Source organism: Siphateles boraxobius, unplaced genomic scaffold, assembly GCF_051911475.1.
Source record: "Siphateles boraxobius isolate OS27281-9 unplaced genomic scaffold, OSU_SipBor_1 22, whole genome shotgun sequence".
In the NCBI taxonomy this organism is placed as follows: Eukaryota; Metazoa; Chordata; class Actinopteri; order Cypriniformes; family Leuciscidae; genus Siphateles; species Siphateles boraxobius.
The window spans coordinates 18,160,889-18,179,755 of record NW_027508833.1 but is presented as its reverse complement, the minus strand read 5'-3'; the positions used below and the strand labels follow the sequence as shown (position 1 = coordinate 18,179,755).

Genomic DNA, 18,867 nt, shown 5'->3' with positions numbered 1-18,867 from the left:
CAGCGCTGCCTCTAATAAAGACAGCGGGCCGCCGCATCTCAGGTATTAATCACGCACAACAAAGCACTGTGTGTTTCTGTCAGTATGTTCCACTCGCTTCCACTGACTGGTGAATAGATTATAACCCAACTGATGAGAAAACCGCCAATACAAACAGGATGTTTACAGTAGAACGGCACAACAACGACAAAACAAACCCACAACAGAGGAAAACTCTACTGTTTCAGTTGAATTTAAGTCTCACCATCAGATGTTTCCCCCAGAATTCCTAAAGAGAAATAAGTTAGACACAAGAAATATACACCGTTCAAAAGTCTGGGATCATTAGGATATTATTACTTAATTCAGTAAGGATGCATTCAATTGATCAAAAGTGACAGCAAAGACATTTGTAATGTTACAAAAGATTTCTATTTCAAATCAATGCTGTCCTTTTGTCATTTCTATTCCTCAGAGAATCCTGAAAAAAAACTTCATTGTGGTTTCTACAAAACATTTTTAAACATGGATAATTATTGATACTTAGCACCAATAATTGATAATAAATAAGTAGCATATCCGTATATTTGAATGATTTCTGAAGGATCTTGTGACACTGAAGACCGAAGCAATTAATACAGAAAATTCAGCTTTGCATCACAGGTAAAAATTGCATTTTAAAATATATTCAAATATTACTGTTTTACTGTCCAAATAATCTCAGCCTTGGTGAGCACAAGAGATTTCTCTCAAAAACATTAATCTTGCAGACTCCAAACATTTGAACGGTGGTGTACTGTATGTCAACATAAAAGTATACAGAAACTGTGCAACATGAATTTGGATAGGGTTTGAAATCTGAGCAGAGTTTGAGACATTATTGAGATCCCTGGAATCTTTTTCCTCAGGAGGAAAAATTGAAAATTATTTTTTTTCTCCCAAGCCTCCATTTGCTCTCCATTTAATCTCATCGGTGTCTAGGAGAAACAATTGAGACATTCCAGAGATCTCATTTGTGATTTATTTCCCTGTGGGCATCGGCGTTGCATGTAAAATAAATTTGCATTTCACACAATTAATTCCCCTCCGTTAATATCAGTCTCCGAGCAGCCGTTGGCACAAGATGTTTACGCCCTGGGTGATTAAGATGGAAAAGTGAGTTTCTGACATTCCGATGGAAAACATTCTGTAAAGCTGGAAGATACTTTGCTGCTATTTTGCAAATATTTCAGCCCATTTGGAATTCCTTTCCGGTGATTATAAAAAGACAACTGGCATATGTGTCCTCGACTCGGCAGCTAACTACAGGCACAAAACGTGTCAATTGTGGAGGCAGCGCTGTAGAGTTTGGGTGTGTGCGCGCTTGGTGAAGTGTGGCATTTTGGCGACTGCTCGCTGCTCTGCATGCATGAATAATGAATGCACAGGTGGTGGAGGGGGGTCAGGGGCCCGCGCCATCCTCCAAACAACAGAAAGGTCATGCTTGTTTGTGCAGTGTCCTTCAACAGATGTGAAACGCTTCTGACAGAGACTAGCAAATTTCGGTTAAAACGCTCCAAAAAAATTAGTTGATGGGTCAATTATGGTAAAGGTCAACAGGCGCAAAAGGAGAGAGCTTGCGCGACTTATGATAATAAATCATCACCTGAGAAACGGAGGTCAAATTCTTTCAGTTGTGATGCCAGTAATACAGGCTTTTATTACAGATAAAGGCTCGAATTCTATGCTTTGTCGCCCTGGTTTTGCATTCAACAAAAGGCGGCTTTGTTTTAATGGTGTTTGGCGACTCTCCGTCGTACAAATGGCAGCTCCAAATTGTTCTTTATTCACACAGACACAAAAAAAAGCGGAAAAAATGCAGGAAGATTTTTCTCCTATGCAAAGAATCATTCCAATTCGCATGAGATTTGTCAAACGACACTGCTCAGAGATTTCCCAAAAGGTTACAATCATCAGTTATTATGGAGAGGTGCCTTACAAGAAGTCAACTTGTTTTTTTTTTGTTTTGCTTCTTATTACAGCAAATATGGTATAATAACATCAGCGGCGGCTTCAGACCTCTATGTAAAGTCACTGGGAAATTGCCTGGAAGTCTGCACTGACAAATGAACCGGCTACTTCCAGGCACAGGAAACAATATCATTTTCTTACAGCTCACCTTGACTCGTGTGTGCAAACAATCGGAGGGAGAAAACGGGCTTGCCCTCTGAGCTCCGGGCCTGATGCAATAAGTCACCATATGCTCGTATTAGCATGCTCTGCATTACGGCATGTGGCGCGCCTCCCGGTCAGCTGTACGCCAATCAAAACACATGCACCTCTTTTATTCTAAATAACAATCCAGCAGGAGTCAGAGGAGGATGAAGAGAGAGAGCTCTCTGCAGCTGTAGGTCAGCCCCATCTCCTCTCTCCGATCAGAAAATAAACAGAGATTCATGAGCTCAGAGGAATCTGAGTATCCATTAGCTCTTGCGATGCAGAGCGGCAAAACGGGAATCGATAACAGGTTCTGTTCGAAATGTAGTGCAAATAAAATGAGCCGCGCTACTGATTCAATTCAAACGGCTGCTGTCAATGAGATGGAAGGACACAAAGCGCCTCTCGTTGTCCTAGAGGGTTTGGTTTCACCTTGCTGAGCCTTCATTAATACATGGGGATGTGATGTACTTTATTCATTTCCTTCGCTTACATCATTTCCTGGACTGCATGTCGAGCACGTTGGTGTCGGACGTGTAAAAGGCAACAGTCTTGTGGACCGGCCCTACTCCGAATTATTCACTATATACATTTTCTCATTAAAATGCATGCAGCTCTTCAAAGCAAGACAACAATGATACCATCTGTTGTGCGCCGGCTGGAATACACAGAACAAAGCCGCCGAAAACTGCAACAATTTACTCTTGCTTCTAACAACATTCACGGTACTACAGCCATTCCAAGTGTACAGTAAATAACTCACATTTAAGTGCAAAGTAGCTGTAATTAATACAATAAAATAAAATAAATTAAATTAAATGTAAAAACTAAAAATTGAAAATTGAAAATCTTTAGCTATAATTCCATGCAAAAAACAGGAAAATGATTACACAAATATTATAATAAAAAATGTGGCAACTGTAATTATCAGAAGTACTATTTTTGTTGAAACCCAGGTATTGGGGTGCAAAAAACACACCAAATGATCCTAAGAGCATCATCTCTTTAAAATATTACATTTAACCACGGTCATCAAATATAACGAAAAGAGCAAGTATTGAGCGTATCTTTTTTATTTTCATTGATCCCGACTGCATCCTTTATCACCAACCAATTAGCATTAGTTGATTAACCAGGCCCATTACTCAGCTAATCGTTACAGTCCAACTAAGAATCCATAGTTACTGTTAAATCTATAGGCTGCTTCAGTGTACTGACATTCGTAACTAATTAGGGTTCTGTAGGGCATGACACAGTCTTGTTTATTTATAACCGACAGCTATTTTTCTTCTCGACCCTGTAGTGCAGCAAACTCCAGCCAGGAGGGAGCGAGTTATGATCGCTGTGCAGATCTTACTGGACTTTTTAATGCACATCCATAGTTTCACAGTCTACTTCCTGTCCTTGCTGGAAACCAAGAGTAATAACTGATGAGCTGTTGATTTTGTGCACCGCATGTGGTTGTTTACCACTGACAATAATCTCAACTCATCCCTCAGTTTGAATAAACCAGTTTACAATGTGTTTACAATTACAAGTACACTTACAGTATAAAGTTTGATGAATAAAAGAGAAATTTGCTGCATGTATATTTGTTAAAATGCTAAATTAATTTAAGTTCAAAATAAGACCAAAAATTGCAAAATTAATGAAAATATTTACTTACAGTCGTTGTTGTGAATTAAGCTCAGATTTATTTATTTATTTATTTCAGATTTAACATAATTATTTAGAATATTTTTTTTTTCATTATTCAGACACCCTGGAGCTTGTCTGTTATTTAAGATTCAGGATGTCTCAATATAATTGTTGTCAAATCGATTAATCGCATCTAACATAAAATATTTTGTTTATATAATACAGGTTATTAGACATGCTATATATATATATATATATATACAAATACAAACAAAAACTTTTATGTTAGATGAAATTAATCATGATTAATCGATTTGACAGCTCTACTAAATATTACTATTTTTCTACAGTATATGGATGAACTTCTGGTTATGAGTTATGACTTGTGAGTTAGCCAGGTTTACCTTTTGCTAACTATTTTAACTGTTATGGTTAACATACAAATTCAATAATAGTATACTTTGTAGCTTGCCTGCTTTTTTACTTTCATCGTGAGTTTTTTAAAGTAAAGATAATTTCCCATTCATTATTACACCGTGTGGAAATTGAAATTATTGTCTTTAGTTTTCAATATTCAGCATACTACACATGATATACATTAAATTGAAAATAACCTGGGGGGGGGGGAAACAACAATAAAAAGAGCAAAATCAATCTTGATTTCTACACGGAGTCTTACCTTTGACTGAGGTGTTGGGCGGAGGTCCTTCGATGCGCAGGTTCCACGGCGGGTCTCCCTGGTTGGCGAAGTCCCTCATCTTAAGGTAGCTGATGGTTAGGCGGATGATGGAGGCCTTATCCAGCTGGCTGGTGATGGCGCCGGGGAGCGGAAGCATCTTTGCCAGCTCGTAGAACTCGAAGTTTTCCTTCCCCCGGCGCGAGCGAGCGGCGTCACGTGACTTCTCCTTCCTTAGAGCCTGCAACCTGGCAGAAACGCAAGAACATTAGTAATATAAACAACTACTGCTAGTCAGAGCCTGAAAGACTTTGCCTTCTTGTTGGAAGACGTCTTATGACTGACAAAATGTCCATCCCTTATGCATAAAATGCTTGATTGATAAATTAGTTGCTGATGAATGACAATTGATGAATCATAATTTAGCATTTTAAATTTACATTGCATTGATATTGAAATTAACCCCATTTACTGTCTTAACACATAGTCCTAGTTTTTTTTTTTGTGCATGTTATTGTAAAGAAAGTATCTTTCATTAAATGTAATAACTTTCTCCACCTCCAAATTGACTTTTTGGTCAACATTATAAATCACTTTTTTTTTTTTTTTAGCCCCTCCCCATCCAACAACCTGAAAAATAGAGACAACTTTTTCAGAATCCAAACAGGATCAAGCAAGTCTTGATCTTCATTTTATTTAGTTTAAAACTTGAGATACTATGTTTCAACCACAGATGTCGATGGAGAGAACAGAATTCCATCGTGTAACTTTAATATATTGTTTTACACTAATATATGTCACATTTAGGGCTTGACGTAACATTTTTTGCACACCAGCCACTGTGGTTAGTGGATCTCCAAACACAGCATTTTCACTGCCCACAATTTTGACATCGATACAATCAGGAAAACTGCCATATAGATATTTTTTATATTATCTCATAGTTTGGCAGCAGAGATGTATTAGGCTGCACTGCAGTCACTTTGTCACATTATACTGTTTCACATGCATTGTCTTTCTCAACTGTTTACGTTAACTTAAAACATAACTGACTGTGTTCACGTGAATACTTACCAAGACCAGCATTTTGACCTTATTTTGTGTGTATTTAACTGTTCAAGCCTAAAAAGCAGTGAAAAATAACTCAATTTAGTACTGAGGTGGCTTTATGTGTGCACACTTAGGATGTGGGAATGAGTAAAATTATGCTCAATACACGCAATCCCATCCCGAAATTCATGTCTTGTAGCACCAACAATATTCATCCAGAGCAAATGAAACGAGTGAGTGAGGGGAGGTTGGTTTGTGTGTAACTCGCTGAGAATCGAGGTATTCTGTGGAAAATTACTATTGGAAGCTTTTCAGATATTTCAGTATCGATCGACAAATAAATATTTTGACAACTCTAAATTGCGCTTAATTTCTTATTTCAGATGCCTTTTAAAAATACTGCAATTGAAAAATTTTATATTACGTATATAAAATTCAACCTGCCAAAGTGGCTAGTAGGAGTGACTGCGTTATACATCACTGCTGAAATACACTAGTATTTGGCAGGTTGACGCATGTTAATGTCAAGCCCTGGTCACATTCCAAAGTTAAATGGGTTGACTTTAATTGGAACATCACTTGCAAAAACATACTGTGGTGGTATTACACTAAAGTAAACTACCATACAAAATGTTGGTTGGTAACATTTGTTTATGTTTTGGAAAGAAGTGAAGTCTCTTATGCTCACCAAGCTGCATTTATTAAATTAAAAAACAGTAGAATTGTGAAATATTTTTCAATTTAAAATAATCGTTTTCTATTTCAATATATTTTAAATTGTAATTTATTCCTGTGTTGGCAAAGCTGAGTTTTCAGCATTATCACTGTGTCACATGATCCATCAGAAATCATCATGCTGATTTGCTGCTCAAGAAATATTTATTATTATAAATGTTGAAAACAGTTGTGCTGCTTAATATTTCGGAGGAAAATGTGATTCTTTTTAAAAGAAAGTTTAAAAAACAGCATTTATTTGAACATATTTTGTAACAATGTTAAAGTCATTAATGCCACTTTTGAACAACATAATGCATATTTCCTGAATAACAGTATTAATTTCTTTTAAAAAAATGAACGGTAGTGTTTATATAGTAGCACAGTACAAAATTATGAATATTCATAAACAAGAATACCACATAAAATGTGTTGTTAGTCACAGTATTACACCATAAGCAGAGAGCAAACCATGATTACTATTGATAGATCCAATAATATCAGCCTCTATTCATAGTACACACACGTAAACCCGATTCATCTCTATTGTAATTTATAGCTATATATCCCAACATGCCTTTCTCGTTTCAACACTGTTTTTCCCAGCCAAACAAAAGGCCCAGGAGAGACGGTCTGTAACTGAACTCAATAGCTGTGCCTGGCTCTTTGTTATTGACTGTATATAGTATCAAGAGCACACCTCTGTGCCAATCACAGACGGGGCAAACAACCGCGGTGTTGTGGCGCTGGGCCGCAGCAGGCTAAAGTTGCAGTCACACCGACTTTGTTGTGCTCCGTCGGGAGACCTCAACACAATTGATTCAGTCATTGGAATCCAGAAGTGGGTCGAAGTTGTGATTAGCTTTGGCCCGGGGTCTCGTGAGACGCCCCTCTGAATGACTTTTATTGCTGCCTTTTTACCACAGACACAGACGACCGGCCAGAGATCTTCTTTCCCCGCCAAGCAGTTAAACAAAGAGAAATAAACACAACACTGACCTAACCTTACCTGCATTTGAGCTTTTGAAACTAGGCTAGACCGAAAATGCCCAAAATATACACACGCTCCCACACATGCCTGCACAAAACAATGATTTATTTTAAATTATGACTACAGCCTCAAAGTGCTTCTGTTTATTTTAAATCGAGTGATTTACAACTCTGCAGTGAGCATTTCTCTTTATTTATTTCCTTCTGAATAAAATTAGCCCTTTTCTGGCAGCAATTGACGCAGTGTCTACACTGGAAGTGTTATCATGTTACAGAGTTAAACAAATGGTTAGAAAGAAAATATTATATAAATTAGTAAACCAGTGACCAGAAATATCAAGAGTCCATTGGCTGCATCCGCTTACTTCCCTACTATATAGTATGCGAAAAACAGTATGTGAAAAAAGAAATATGTCTGAATTCACAGTACCTATAAAGAGTTGGCTAAAAGTACCAGACGACCTACTACTACCAGCGAGATTCTGAAGTGTGCATAAGATGGGCGCTTTACTATCCCATGAGGCCACGGGAGAAGATTTGTGAATGGCTGCTAGGTCACATGATAATGACAACATGCCGGATGTAGTACGTGTGTATTACATTCATACTATACAGACGGACACAGTCATTCTCTTCGTCATATTCTTCTCACGCGCGATCTTACGTTAGTTCCTGTATCCATACTCTCTTGTACCCGGCATTAAATCCAGTACTAAAATAACTAAAACTAATCAATAAAAACTGATCAAAAAAAGTATATAGACGTTTAAAAAAAACACAACAAAATAACAAATTTTTAACTCAATTTAAAGTGAAAACGGAAAATATATAAATATAATCGAATTAAAAATATTAACAAAAACTATAATATATAAATAATACTACTTTAACACTGGATTTATGTAAGTAAAATAATTTTATTTTAGTTGGAGAAGAAATATACTGCGTAAAGTAGCTTTTCAACAGGTTGAAAATAGAAATGCGATACAATGTGCTTGTGGCGAAGGACGGCCGAGGGACGTGAGAGAACGGCGCGAGGCCGGTGGTGCGATTGCTAATGAGCAACACCTGTGTAGCACACCGGTCTCGCATCTCTCACGGAGGAGCGGAAGCATAAAGGAGGAGCGACAACGTTGATGATCGAGAGAGGAACAGGCCTATATTTTAGTTGTGTTGTGTTTTGTTTTTGTATTCGTATTTTACTTTAGCCAGCAGTCCTCCGCAAGGGCCTGCTGGCAGTTATATTTATTTTCGGTAGCCAGCAGTCGTCCGCCAGGGGCTGCTGGCGGTATTTTGGCTTGTTAGTTTTATTTTAAATAAAGTTTCTTTGATTGTTTGCTGGTCCCCGCCTCCTTCTTCCCTGAACATTGCTACACTGGTGCCGAAACCCGGGAAGAGGGAGGAACGTGCTGTCAGAGAGTCCTCGCCGCTGTGGGGAATCCGCGGTGCCATCGAGCATGGTGCGCGAGTCGCCGCCGCTCGCCGTGGGCCGGAGCCTGCTGCCATCCGCCGGGTAGGGGAGGAGTAGGGAGCGGGGGACTCGCGGCCATGGACGCTCGAGGCGGTGCGCTGGAGTGAGTTGACGGGGGTACGGTCGCCTGGGAGTTGGAGGGGCAGCTGCCGTCCGTGAGGGAGTCGCCACCACTCACCGTGGGCCGGAGCCTGCTGCCGTCCACCAGGAAAAGGGGAGGAGCAGGGGGCGGGGGACTCCTACCGTCTGCCCTAGAGCCCAAGGAGCCGTCGCCGTCCACCGGGGGTCGGAGGAGTGTCGAACCGTCCACCGAGGGCTACCCAGCGTCACCGCCAGGCACCACGGAGGAGATCGCCCAGCTGGTGGGGGACCAGATGGCAGCGCGTTGTGGGAACCGGACCAAGTTTTTTTGTTTGTTTTTTCACTCTCCCCTCTCTCGGTCTGTCGCTCCTCATGCTTCCGTCTCCGTTTCCCTCGGCTTGTCGGTCCATACCCCCCAAGGATCGCCGCCGCCGGGGGGGAGAGGGCACAGGCTCGTGGGTACCCCCCGGCCTGTGAGGGGCGATGGGGGTATGTGGCGAAGGACGGCCGAGGGACGTGAGAGAACGGCGCGAGGCCGGTGGTGCAATTGCTAATGAGCAACACCTGTGTAGCACACCGGTCTCGCATCTCTCACGGAGGAGCGGAAGTATAAAGGAGGAGCGACGACGTTGATGATCGAGAGAGGAACAGGCCTGTATTTTAGTTTTGTTGTGTTTTGTGTTTGTATTTGTATTTTACTTTAGCCAGCAGTCGTCCGCGAGGGGCTGCTGGCAGTTATATTTATTTTCGGTAGCCATTAGTCGTCCGGGAGGGGCGGCTGGCGGTATTTTGGTTTGTTTGTTTTATTTTAAATAAAGTTTCTTTGATTGTTCGCCGGTTCCTGCCTCCTTCTTCCCTGAACATTGCTACAGTGCTACAATGATACTTCTAGTTTAGACAGCTTGTAGTTTTGTCACAGCATAATGCATCGTACACATCTAGTGTAGACACAGTATAATTTGGTGCACGTTGTACGATATTAGGCTGTCCCAGGCGAAAAATGACCAATCGTGGTGATTTCTCTGGTCGTGGCTCCTAAACTGTGGTCCAACGTCGTACAGTGAGAGAGGTTTAAATACATCAGTTGTCACGGTCTAGCGACCAAAGACAGCCTGCGATAATTCTCTGATAGTGTCAGAAATGTAGCATCATCATCACAGTGTGCTTGCTGCTCTGACCTATGTCTACTGAATAGCCAATAAAAATGCAACATGAAATGACATATTATTTAATGCGAGGTGGCTTTAAAACTTCAACCTCAAGCTCCATTTGAAAAATCGGCATGCCACGTTGCCTCTTTTCCCAAGCCATGACCGTGTCCATACGCTCTTCTTACTCTCCCTTCTCTTTTTTCAACGCACATAAAAACCACAACTGCCAAAGTGCAATGCATCTTCCTCCATTTGTTTACCATTTGTTTACCACTAGCACATGCTGATGACGTTTTATTTTTCTATACTTCTTTGCGTCGTAGCCTGTGATTCAATAGGTGTCATCTTCATACAGTCTCTACATACATGTCATACCCAAGTGTATTAGATCCATGTTGTGCGGCGTGATTTGTAATGATCTTATCGGATTGCTGAAATCGCACAGCCTGGAGCAGGCATAAGGCTGAAAATACTCAACATAGTGCTGGCACAAGGGGTGCTAGAGCAGACTTTAGAGTAAATTATTTTTCGGTCAACTACTGTCATGACGGAGCAACAGTTTTGAAGAGAATCTTGCCGAGTAAGTTAACGTGTACAGTTAGATATCCGGATAATACCGTTAAATTTAATGGTGCATACAATTCAGCACTGGTGTAGAATCTACATCCTTAAAAAAAAGCCCTGGTAAAATGTATTCAAATATAAATCAGATTCAACAGCTTTTTATTCATAAAGCACATTATTTTCGGTCACTTTAAGCACAAGTTAATATGCATGAACTCAGTGTATCAGCTAAAAATGCACATGGCACAGGCTTTCTGGTGTGTACAGTCCCAGCACTCTGGTCCAAGGTTTGAGCTCATTGATTTATGATTTTCAATCAAACAACTCACAACAGCCGCTTTAACGCTTCCAAAACACAACTGCCCACTTTCTGTAGCGTTCATCATGTCAAGCCATTCTGAATTAAGTCGGAAATAAATCAGCCCAGAGCTTCTGCGTTCCCTGTTGGCCGACATTTAGATTAATTTTTTACCACCATAAATGCTAAATCAGTTATAGCAAGTGCTGAAAGATGGGGAGAGAAGAATGCCTTGATGGATGAAAAACGACTGTTGGTGGAGAAAAAAAACAACAGAAAATGTCTTCGCATTTTACCAATGAACAAAAAGCAACATAAAATATGAAATGGAGCCGTGCCACCGAACGCAAAAATATTCTGGAGTGCTTAATCTTGATGTAACCTCACAATTCCTACTCTGCTTTAGTAACGGTCAATAATTCCCAAGAAACTTCCAGCAAAAAAAAAAAAGCCCAGAGTGCCCATAACCTCCAAAAGACCACCAATGACGCCTCACGCAGATCTAATACTACTGACGCAGATGCCATGATCAATTTTTATCCTGTATGAAACTATCATTTCAACATCAAATATAGATTTGCTCCACGCCTTTGCATACGAGCGATGGATTTCTATTCTCGATGGCGTTCCAGCAAAAGAATAAAAACTCCATTTGATGGTCTACTGCTCAGACAGTATATAAAGCTAGTTGTAATGGTTGTTTGGATGCAAAGTGCAACAGAGCAGCAGAATTTCATTTGTTCCACAAACTTGGAAGGCATTACGCTGTCCTGCCAAATACGCCTTGATGCACCAAGGTTAGGTGACCTTCATTTTCGTGACATATTTATTACGTACTATGGGAAAATGCAACAAACACGAAATCACGGTGATACCACGAGCCCTGTGAGACTCTTGCGGGACCTTTTTTAGGGAAATAGCACAGAGCTTTGTTTTGTGGCGTGTACTAACGGCAGCGGCTCCTGAGTAATGAGTGTTGTGTTATTGGCCTGTTTTCCGTTTCCTGCTTCCAGGCTGGTAGAAAAATACTCCTAGATTATCTGCAACAAACATAAATTTGCCATAAACCTTTTCAGAGCTTATGCATCCTGAAGGGTTTGAGTTTATGCACATGAAAACATCCTGTAACAGTAAATGGCCAATCGGTGTCAGCATCATATTTTCATCAGAAAGACAAAAATCAATACACAATGTCTTTGAATCACAACCCATTTTACGTGGTTGTAATGTGTAATGTGTAACTACATGTGTAATGTGATGTAATCCAGAGCAAGCGTAGGGCAGGATTTGACTTTATCCATCAGAAGCTGGAAGGATCATGAAAAGTGAGCGTGACATACCAGAATGTAGCCATTTGATTGGATGAATGATTTTAAAGGCATTTGTACCTTACCTTGTGATCGACTGTATTGCTCTATATACAGAAGTAAATTAGTAAATCTGACACACACACACACACATCAAGAGGCTGAAAGTTCTGCAAATGATCATTTAGAGTTGAGGTAATTGCCTTCATCAGTGTAGTAAAATCAGGCAGAAGAGAAATGTCACTTTAGATTATCTTCTTGCCTCCTGAAGCAATAGATGACACTTGATCAGAGACTAAATGCCAAAACCAATCAATTCCTTTTGTGACTCTTCGCCATGCTGCAGTAAAAAAGGCCATAGTCTTGGTCCTTCTAATTAAAGTAAATGCTATCTCCTTGGTAACCTCATTAATATTCTCATTGACTTGGTTATACATACAGTATGTCCAATGACTGGTCAAAATTAGATGGAGCACTTTTAATCAGCCAGAATGTATATTACTCTCAGAAAGACTATATTTTATATACAATTTGACGAAGATTCTTTTCACTAGGTTGCATCTTATTCTACAAGGTTGTTTGCACCAAAAACAAGCTATTTCGTTCATTCACCTTCGCATTTCCCACTCTCTCTGACCCTTAGAATTAAACAGGCTGTTTTATACTGTACTTTAAGACTCTATATGTAAATAAGCTCCGTTAAGAATGGCAAACTTTTTTCGCATATAAAATGAGGAGCAACGCCTCCATCTAGTTGCTGGACACTGAATAGTCATTGATATTGTAAACCTGAGTGGTCATTAGGCTTTTGGTTCTGCTTTTATTTACTAAAGTGCGACAACTATAAAAGTATAAAACTATAAATAAATAAAAACTATAAAAATATCACAATCTAAGCTGCAATCTTTAGTTAAGTCCAAGGTCACTTCTCCCACACGCACTAATTCCCTTCAAGGTCTGTGCGTACTTCCCTCTCAATCAGTAAAATGGATCCGGTTCTGATGCGAGTCATCATTGCCCTCAAAGTTCTGTCATTCGACTGTTCGTTTGTCCTGTGTGTGTGTATGTGTGTGTGTGTGTGTGTGTGTGTGTGTGTGTGTGTGTGTGTGTGTGTGTGTGTGTGTGTGTGTGTGTGTGTGTGTGTGTGTGTGTGTGTGTGGGAACTCATTGACATTCTTCATTAATATGGACGTCAGTTCAGGAGATCTATATATGCGCTGCTGACATACATCAGCAAGCGCCACTCTGTTACTAAACAAGAGGCTGGTGTTTGCATTGGTTATGCTCAGTTTTTCATCTGAACCGCTTGCCAACCTTAATATGATGAATCAGAGGAGTGTAAACCAGATTTTGACAATTCAAAAAAACGCAAGTTAATGAAACTCAAATGTTTCTGTCTCCACCAGTATACGCATTTTAAGTATTTAAAATAATCATAATATATATATATATATATATATATATATATATATATATATATATATATATATTATTATTATTTTTGTATATGTATACAGTGCTTAGCATAAGTGTATACATCCATGATAAAGTTGACTAAAAAGAGGAATAAAAAAATCATCTTTTGGAAATTGATCTTAATGCCTTAAATAAAAAAAAATGAGGAAAAATCCAACCTTTAAGGACACCAATTTTCTTTGTGAATGAATAATGTATCGTAAATAAATAAGTGTTCTTCCTTAAAATACAGGGTGCATAAGTCAGGACAACCCTATGTTAAATTCCCAAAGAAGCAGGCAGATTTTTTATTTTTAAAGGCGAGTTATTTCATGGATCCAGGATACTATGCATCCTGATAAAGTTCCCTTGGCCTTTGGAATTAAAATATCCCCACATCATCACACACCCTTCACCATACCTAGAGATAGTATCCTTGATCTATGAAATAAATAGCCTTTAAAAATAAAAATCTGCCTGTCTCTATGGAAATTTAACATAGGGGTGTCCTGACTTATGCACCCTGCATTTTAAAGAAGAACATTTATTTATTTACGATACGTAAATAATACGATTTATTCACAAAGAAAATTGGTGTCCTTATAGCTTGGATTTGTCCTCATTTCTTTTAATTAATGCATTGAGATAAATTTCCAAAAGCTGATTTTTTATTCCTCATTTTTAGTCAACTTTAGAATGGGTGTGTTCACTTATGTATATATACACTATATATATACACAACTTGCTAATATTCTATATGTATATGTAGTAAATATTTATTTAATATACATAACATTGCACAGTATATATACAATGTGTGCATAATATACAAAAAATAATATAATATACATAAATATTATATGTATACATATACAAAACATTTCAAATATTATATGTGTGTGTATATATATATATATATATATATATATATATATATGAGATCCCAATCTGAATGTACAAATATCATAATATGTCATCACATGAACTGATTCATGTAAATACATTCATACTTCCAGCACATCGTACCAGTTTTTTTGCCACTTTCACCCTGTCCTCACTGTTTTTTCTTTACCTCTTACAATGGCTTGTAAATATTGATTATGAGTCCAACCATGAGGTCAGTTTGAAAAATAATACCTACAAATTATGCAGAGCGAAGCCATAATCTGTTTTTTTCCCCCCTCTGAAATAAAGTCCTTCCATGCGACTGCCTGTCTTACAGCTGCATGGTAAACCCATTGAAAGCTTTCTGGAAGGCCACATTCACAGTGAATTGCCCCTCTTGTCACAGAGTGGCATACACTCTCATAACGCTCAGAATGCAATTTACTGAACACTTTCATAAAGATCGGTCTTTCTTAGCTAAAAGCAATTTATTGTCTCTTTTTGTTTAGATTTAGACAGAAGGGAAAGTGGCAGAACCGAGGGTGACAGAAATGTTTGCACAATGTTTGCATAAACCCCAGAGTCGCAACAGCAGATAACGGGCATCAATTTAGTAAAAATGCACATTTTTTTAGCTAATAATAAAACCTAAATTATGTTATTCCACTTTGAAAGGGTCGGTTTAGACAAGAAGTCCCATTCCAAAACTCACCATGCTCACTAAAATTACCCATAATGCTTTGAAACAGGAAGCACTCATCTTAATGCTGCAGCTCTTCAAAAACAAGCTTTAAAAAAACTGGATAGTTTGAGAATCCCACAGTGCTTTTCGTTTTATCTCTCAACAGACATGGCATCTCAATGGCCGGCGATTCCCCAGCAGATTCGTGTGGTGTCTCAGGGGCTGTGGGTGTGTGATTGGCTGTTTATAGCACACGGGTGACCTGACTGGCTGGACAAAGAGAGGTTGTCAGAGGAAAAGGTCATAGTGTTGCTTGTACAAAGTGAAACTGGTGTCAGAGCCACAGAAAAGGAGGCGAGCTGTATTATACCTGCTGAATCACAAGCTCAAGGTAGAAACTCAATGTCTCTCTCTCTCTCTCTCTCTCTCTCTCTCTCTCTCTCTCTCTCTCTCTCTATATATATATATATATATATATATATATATATATATATATATATATACACTCACCTAAAGGATTACTGAATCCAAACTGAATGTCAGAATGGGAAAGAAAGCTGATTTAAGCAATTTTGAGCGTGGCATGGTTGTTGGTGCCAGACGGGCCGGTCTGAGTATTTCACAATCTGCTCAGTTACTGGGATTTTCACGCACAACCATTTCTAGGGTTTACAAAGAATGGTGTGAAAAGGGAAAAACATCCAGTATGCGGCAGTCCTGTGCGCAAAAATGCCTTGTTGATGCTAGAGGCCTGAGGAGGATGGGCCGACTGATTCAAGCTGATAGAAGAGCAACTTTGACTTAAATAACCACTCGTTACAACCCGAGGTATGCAGCAAAGCATTTGTGAACCCACAACACGCACAACCTTGAGGCGGATGTTGCCTGGTCTGATGAGTCTCGATTTCTGTTGAGACATTCAGATGGTAGAGTCAGAATTTGGCGTAAACAGAATGAGAACATGGATCCATCATGCCTTGTTACCACTGTGCAGGCTGGTGGTGCTGGTGTAATGGTGTGGGGGATTTTTTCTTGGCACACTTTAGGCCCCTTAGTGCCAATTGGGCATCGTTTAAATGCCACGGCCTACCTGAGCATTGTTTCTGACCATGTCCATCCCTTTATGGCCACCATGTACCCATCCTCTGATGGGTACTTCCAGCAGGATAATACACCATGTCACAAAGCTCGAATCATTTCAAATTGGTTTCTTGAACATGAAAATGAATTCACTGTACTAAAATGGCCCCCACAGTCACCAGATCTCAACCCAATAGAGCATCTTTGGGATGTGCTGGAACGGGAGCTTCGTGCCCTGGATGTGCATCCCACAAATCTCAATCAACTGCAAGATGCTATCCAATCAATATGGGCCAACATTTTTAAAGAATGCTTTCAGAACCTTGTTGAATCAATGCCACGTAGAATTAAGGCAGTTCTTAAGGCGAGTGAGTGTATATATATATATATATATATATATATATATACTTTAGGTGAGTATATATATATATATATATATATATATGAGGAGCTCTTTTCCAAAACGCTATAAATCCATTTCAATAGTTTTCAGGAAAATTACATTTTTACCTACATGTAGACCCACACATTTTGTAAATATTCAATTTATCCTGTTAAAATGTTGTTGTTGTTTTTTTTGGCTCAGTCTGAACATGTTGAACAATGATTATTAAATCAAACAACAATATTGTTGATGATAAATTCAAAGTTATTTTTTTTCTTTTTCAAAATTTTTTCTAAACACTATAAATCCACCCATTTTTTCTTTTTTTTAAAAAAACAAAAAAAAGAGAACATGCAACATATAATCAGGGACTCATGCTATAAATCAATATAAATTAAATTTAGTAACACATTTAGGCTAGTAGTCATTCGGTGCCGAACATGATAAAAGTAATGATAGTAATGATAACAATATTCAATAAGTTATTTAGTAATACATTCAGAGTCATTTTTAGTAAAGTATCAAACCTGTAACAAGTAGGACCAATTTGTCCACTACATATGCATGAAAAAACGAATTATTAAAAATATTCAATAATGATAACGATATTAAATAGGCAAGTCAGTCAGTAATAAATACATTGGAATTCAGTAAAGTGTCAAACCCACAAAGTAGAACCATTGTCCGCTTTACATAAAACAAATCACATAGTATGTGTGTATGAGATGTCCTTTGAGTATAAAAATAGTTGAAATTTATCATCAGATCGTCCGGCGACAGCCTCTCGACCTGACGGAAACCTTTGGCAGCAGCTTTGTGTTGACATCCCACTGTTGGTATTAACCCGAGTGACGAACCTTCTTTTTGTGTTGTTTTTTGTGATTTTCTTGTCCAGTCGGCGTTTTCTACCCCCAGGTGTAGGTCTCACTGGCTCAACAAGGCCATCACAGGTGTTATCACACTTTAAAGCACTCATTTTGAGGAATGAATGAACATAAACAAACCTCTGTTCAGAGCGCCGCCTCAGAGCGTAGATCCGAATTCTGATTAGTCGAGAGGATGTATCGCGTTTAGGCTAAAAATAGGTTCGGCGCTTATCGCGGTTTGGAAAGGAACTGCATCTTGCAGTACATTTTAAATAAAGAAATATAGCGAATTGGCACGAAATAGGTTTAGTACACAGCAAAATGACATGACAAACTCAAAAACTTTTTTTTTAAATGGCGTTTATCGCGTTTTGGAAAAGAGCTCTTCATATATATATATGAATTTTAAAAAATGTGTGTTTCCAATGAATGAAACAAAAATGACTATATGAAATTCTGATTAAAATTTTTTTTTTTTTACCAGAAACACAAGAAACGAATGGCATTTGGTATTGACTGGTCCAACACCTTATTTGAATATTCAAAATAATTTTTAGACTTTGACAGTCTCTGTCCCCATTCACTTTCATTGCATAGAAAATAAAATCTCATTCTTCTAAAAATAGAAAAAGTAAAAAAAGAAAAACTCAACAAAGTGAGCAAATATTTTCATTTTCATATTGTTTCAGCCCTCTGGGGTCTGAGGGTGTTTTTGGGCCCTGACATATGTGCTTATTTCAGTTGCTCATAAATGTATTAATGGCTAAAGTCTCATTACACTGTATTTACAGTTTTGAATGATGTATTGCTTTTATCTGTATGACCATAAATGATGGAGCATTTTAAGTCGATTTTGCTGCTTATGTGAAAAAAATCCACCAAAACGCGCCTGCGGCGTTCCTCTACCCAAAGGGTTAATATCATATGAACAATATTTTACTCTAAAACTACAGAATACATTTGTAAAGAAAGCCATAAAACACCAGTACGCTACTCATTACTCAAAACCAGCATAACCATGCCGTTATCTTCGGGCCTGTGGTAAGCAGGGTTTAAATTGTGTGGGGATCTGAGTTGTGCAGGGGCCCACAGGGGCCCCTCTCTTGCGATCAGAGGGTGGGCTTGTCAGCGCTGATCTCTTGTCAGTGTGTAATTAAGAAGGTTGTGGAAAGCCACGAGAGCAGTGCTGCTCGCCGGATCCCTGCACCGCAGCAAATCCCGTTAGCTGTGAATAAACCCATTGGGGGCGGCACAGGTAAGCCCGACGCAATGCGATTACATGGCAAAAGCGGTGCTTGAAAAGCCAAATCGCCAACACAAAACACCCAGCCTTTACTTCTGCACATTCGCTCCTGTGTGAGCCACAAAAAAACTGACATTGTGATACATAAATCTCTTT

At 38.9% G+C, this 18,867-nt stretch overlaps 1 protein-coding gene across 6 annotated transcripts in view; it reads right to left on the bottom strand.

Moving 5' to 3' along the window:
* Positions 1-18,867, bottom strand: part of npas3 (neuronal PAS domain protein 3) — a 339,316-nt gene that overhangs the window by 211,696 nt on the left and 108,753 nt on the right. For all 6 annotated transcript variants that reach the window (XM_077238920.1, XM_077238922.1, XM_077238919.1 and 3 more), the window contains one exon: positions 4,493-4,737. In XM_077238920.1, coding sequence (XP_077095035.1) covers positions 4,493-4,737 — 245 coding nt within the window. The remainder of the gene's footprint in view (positions 1-4,492; positions 4,738-18,867) is intronic.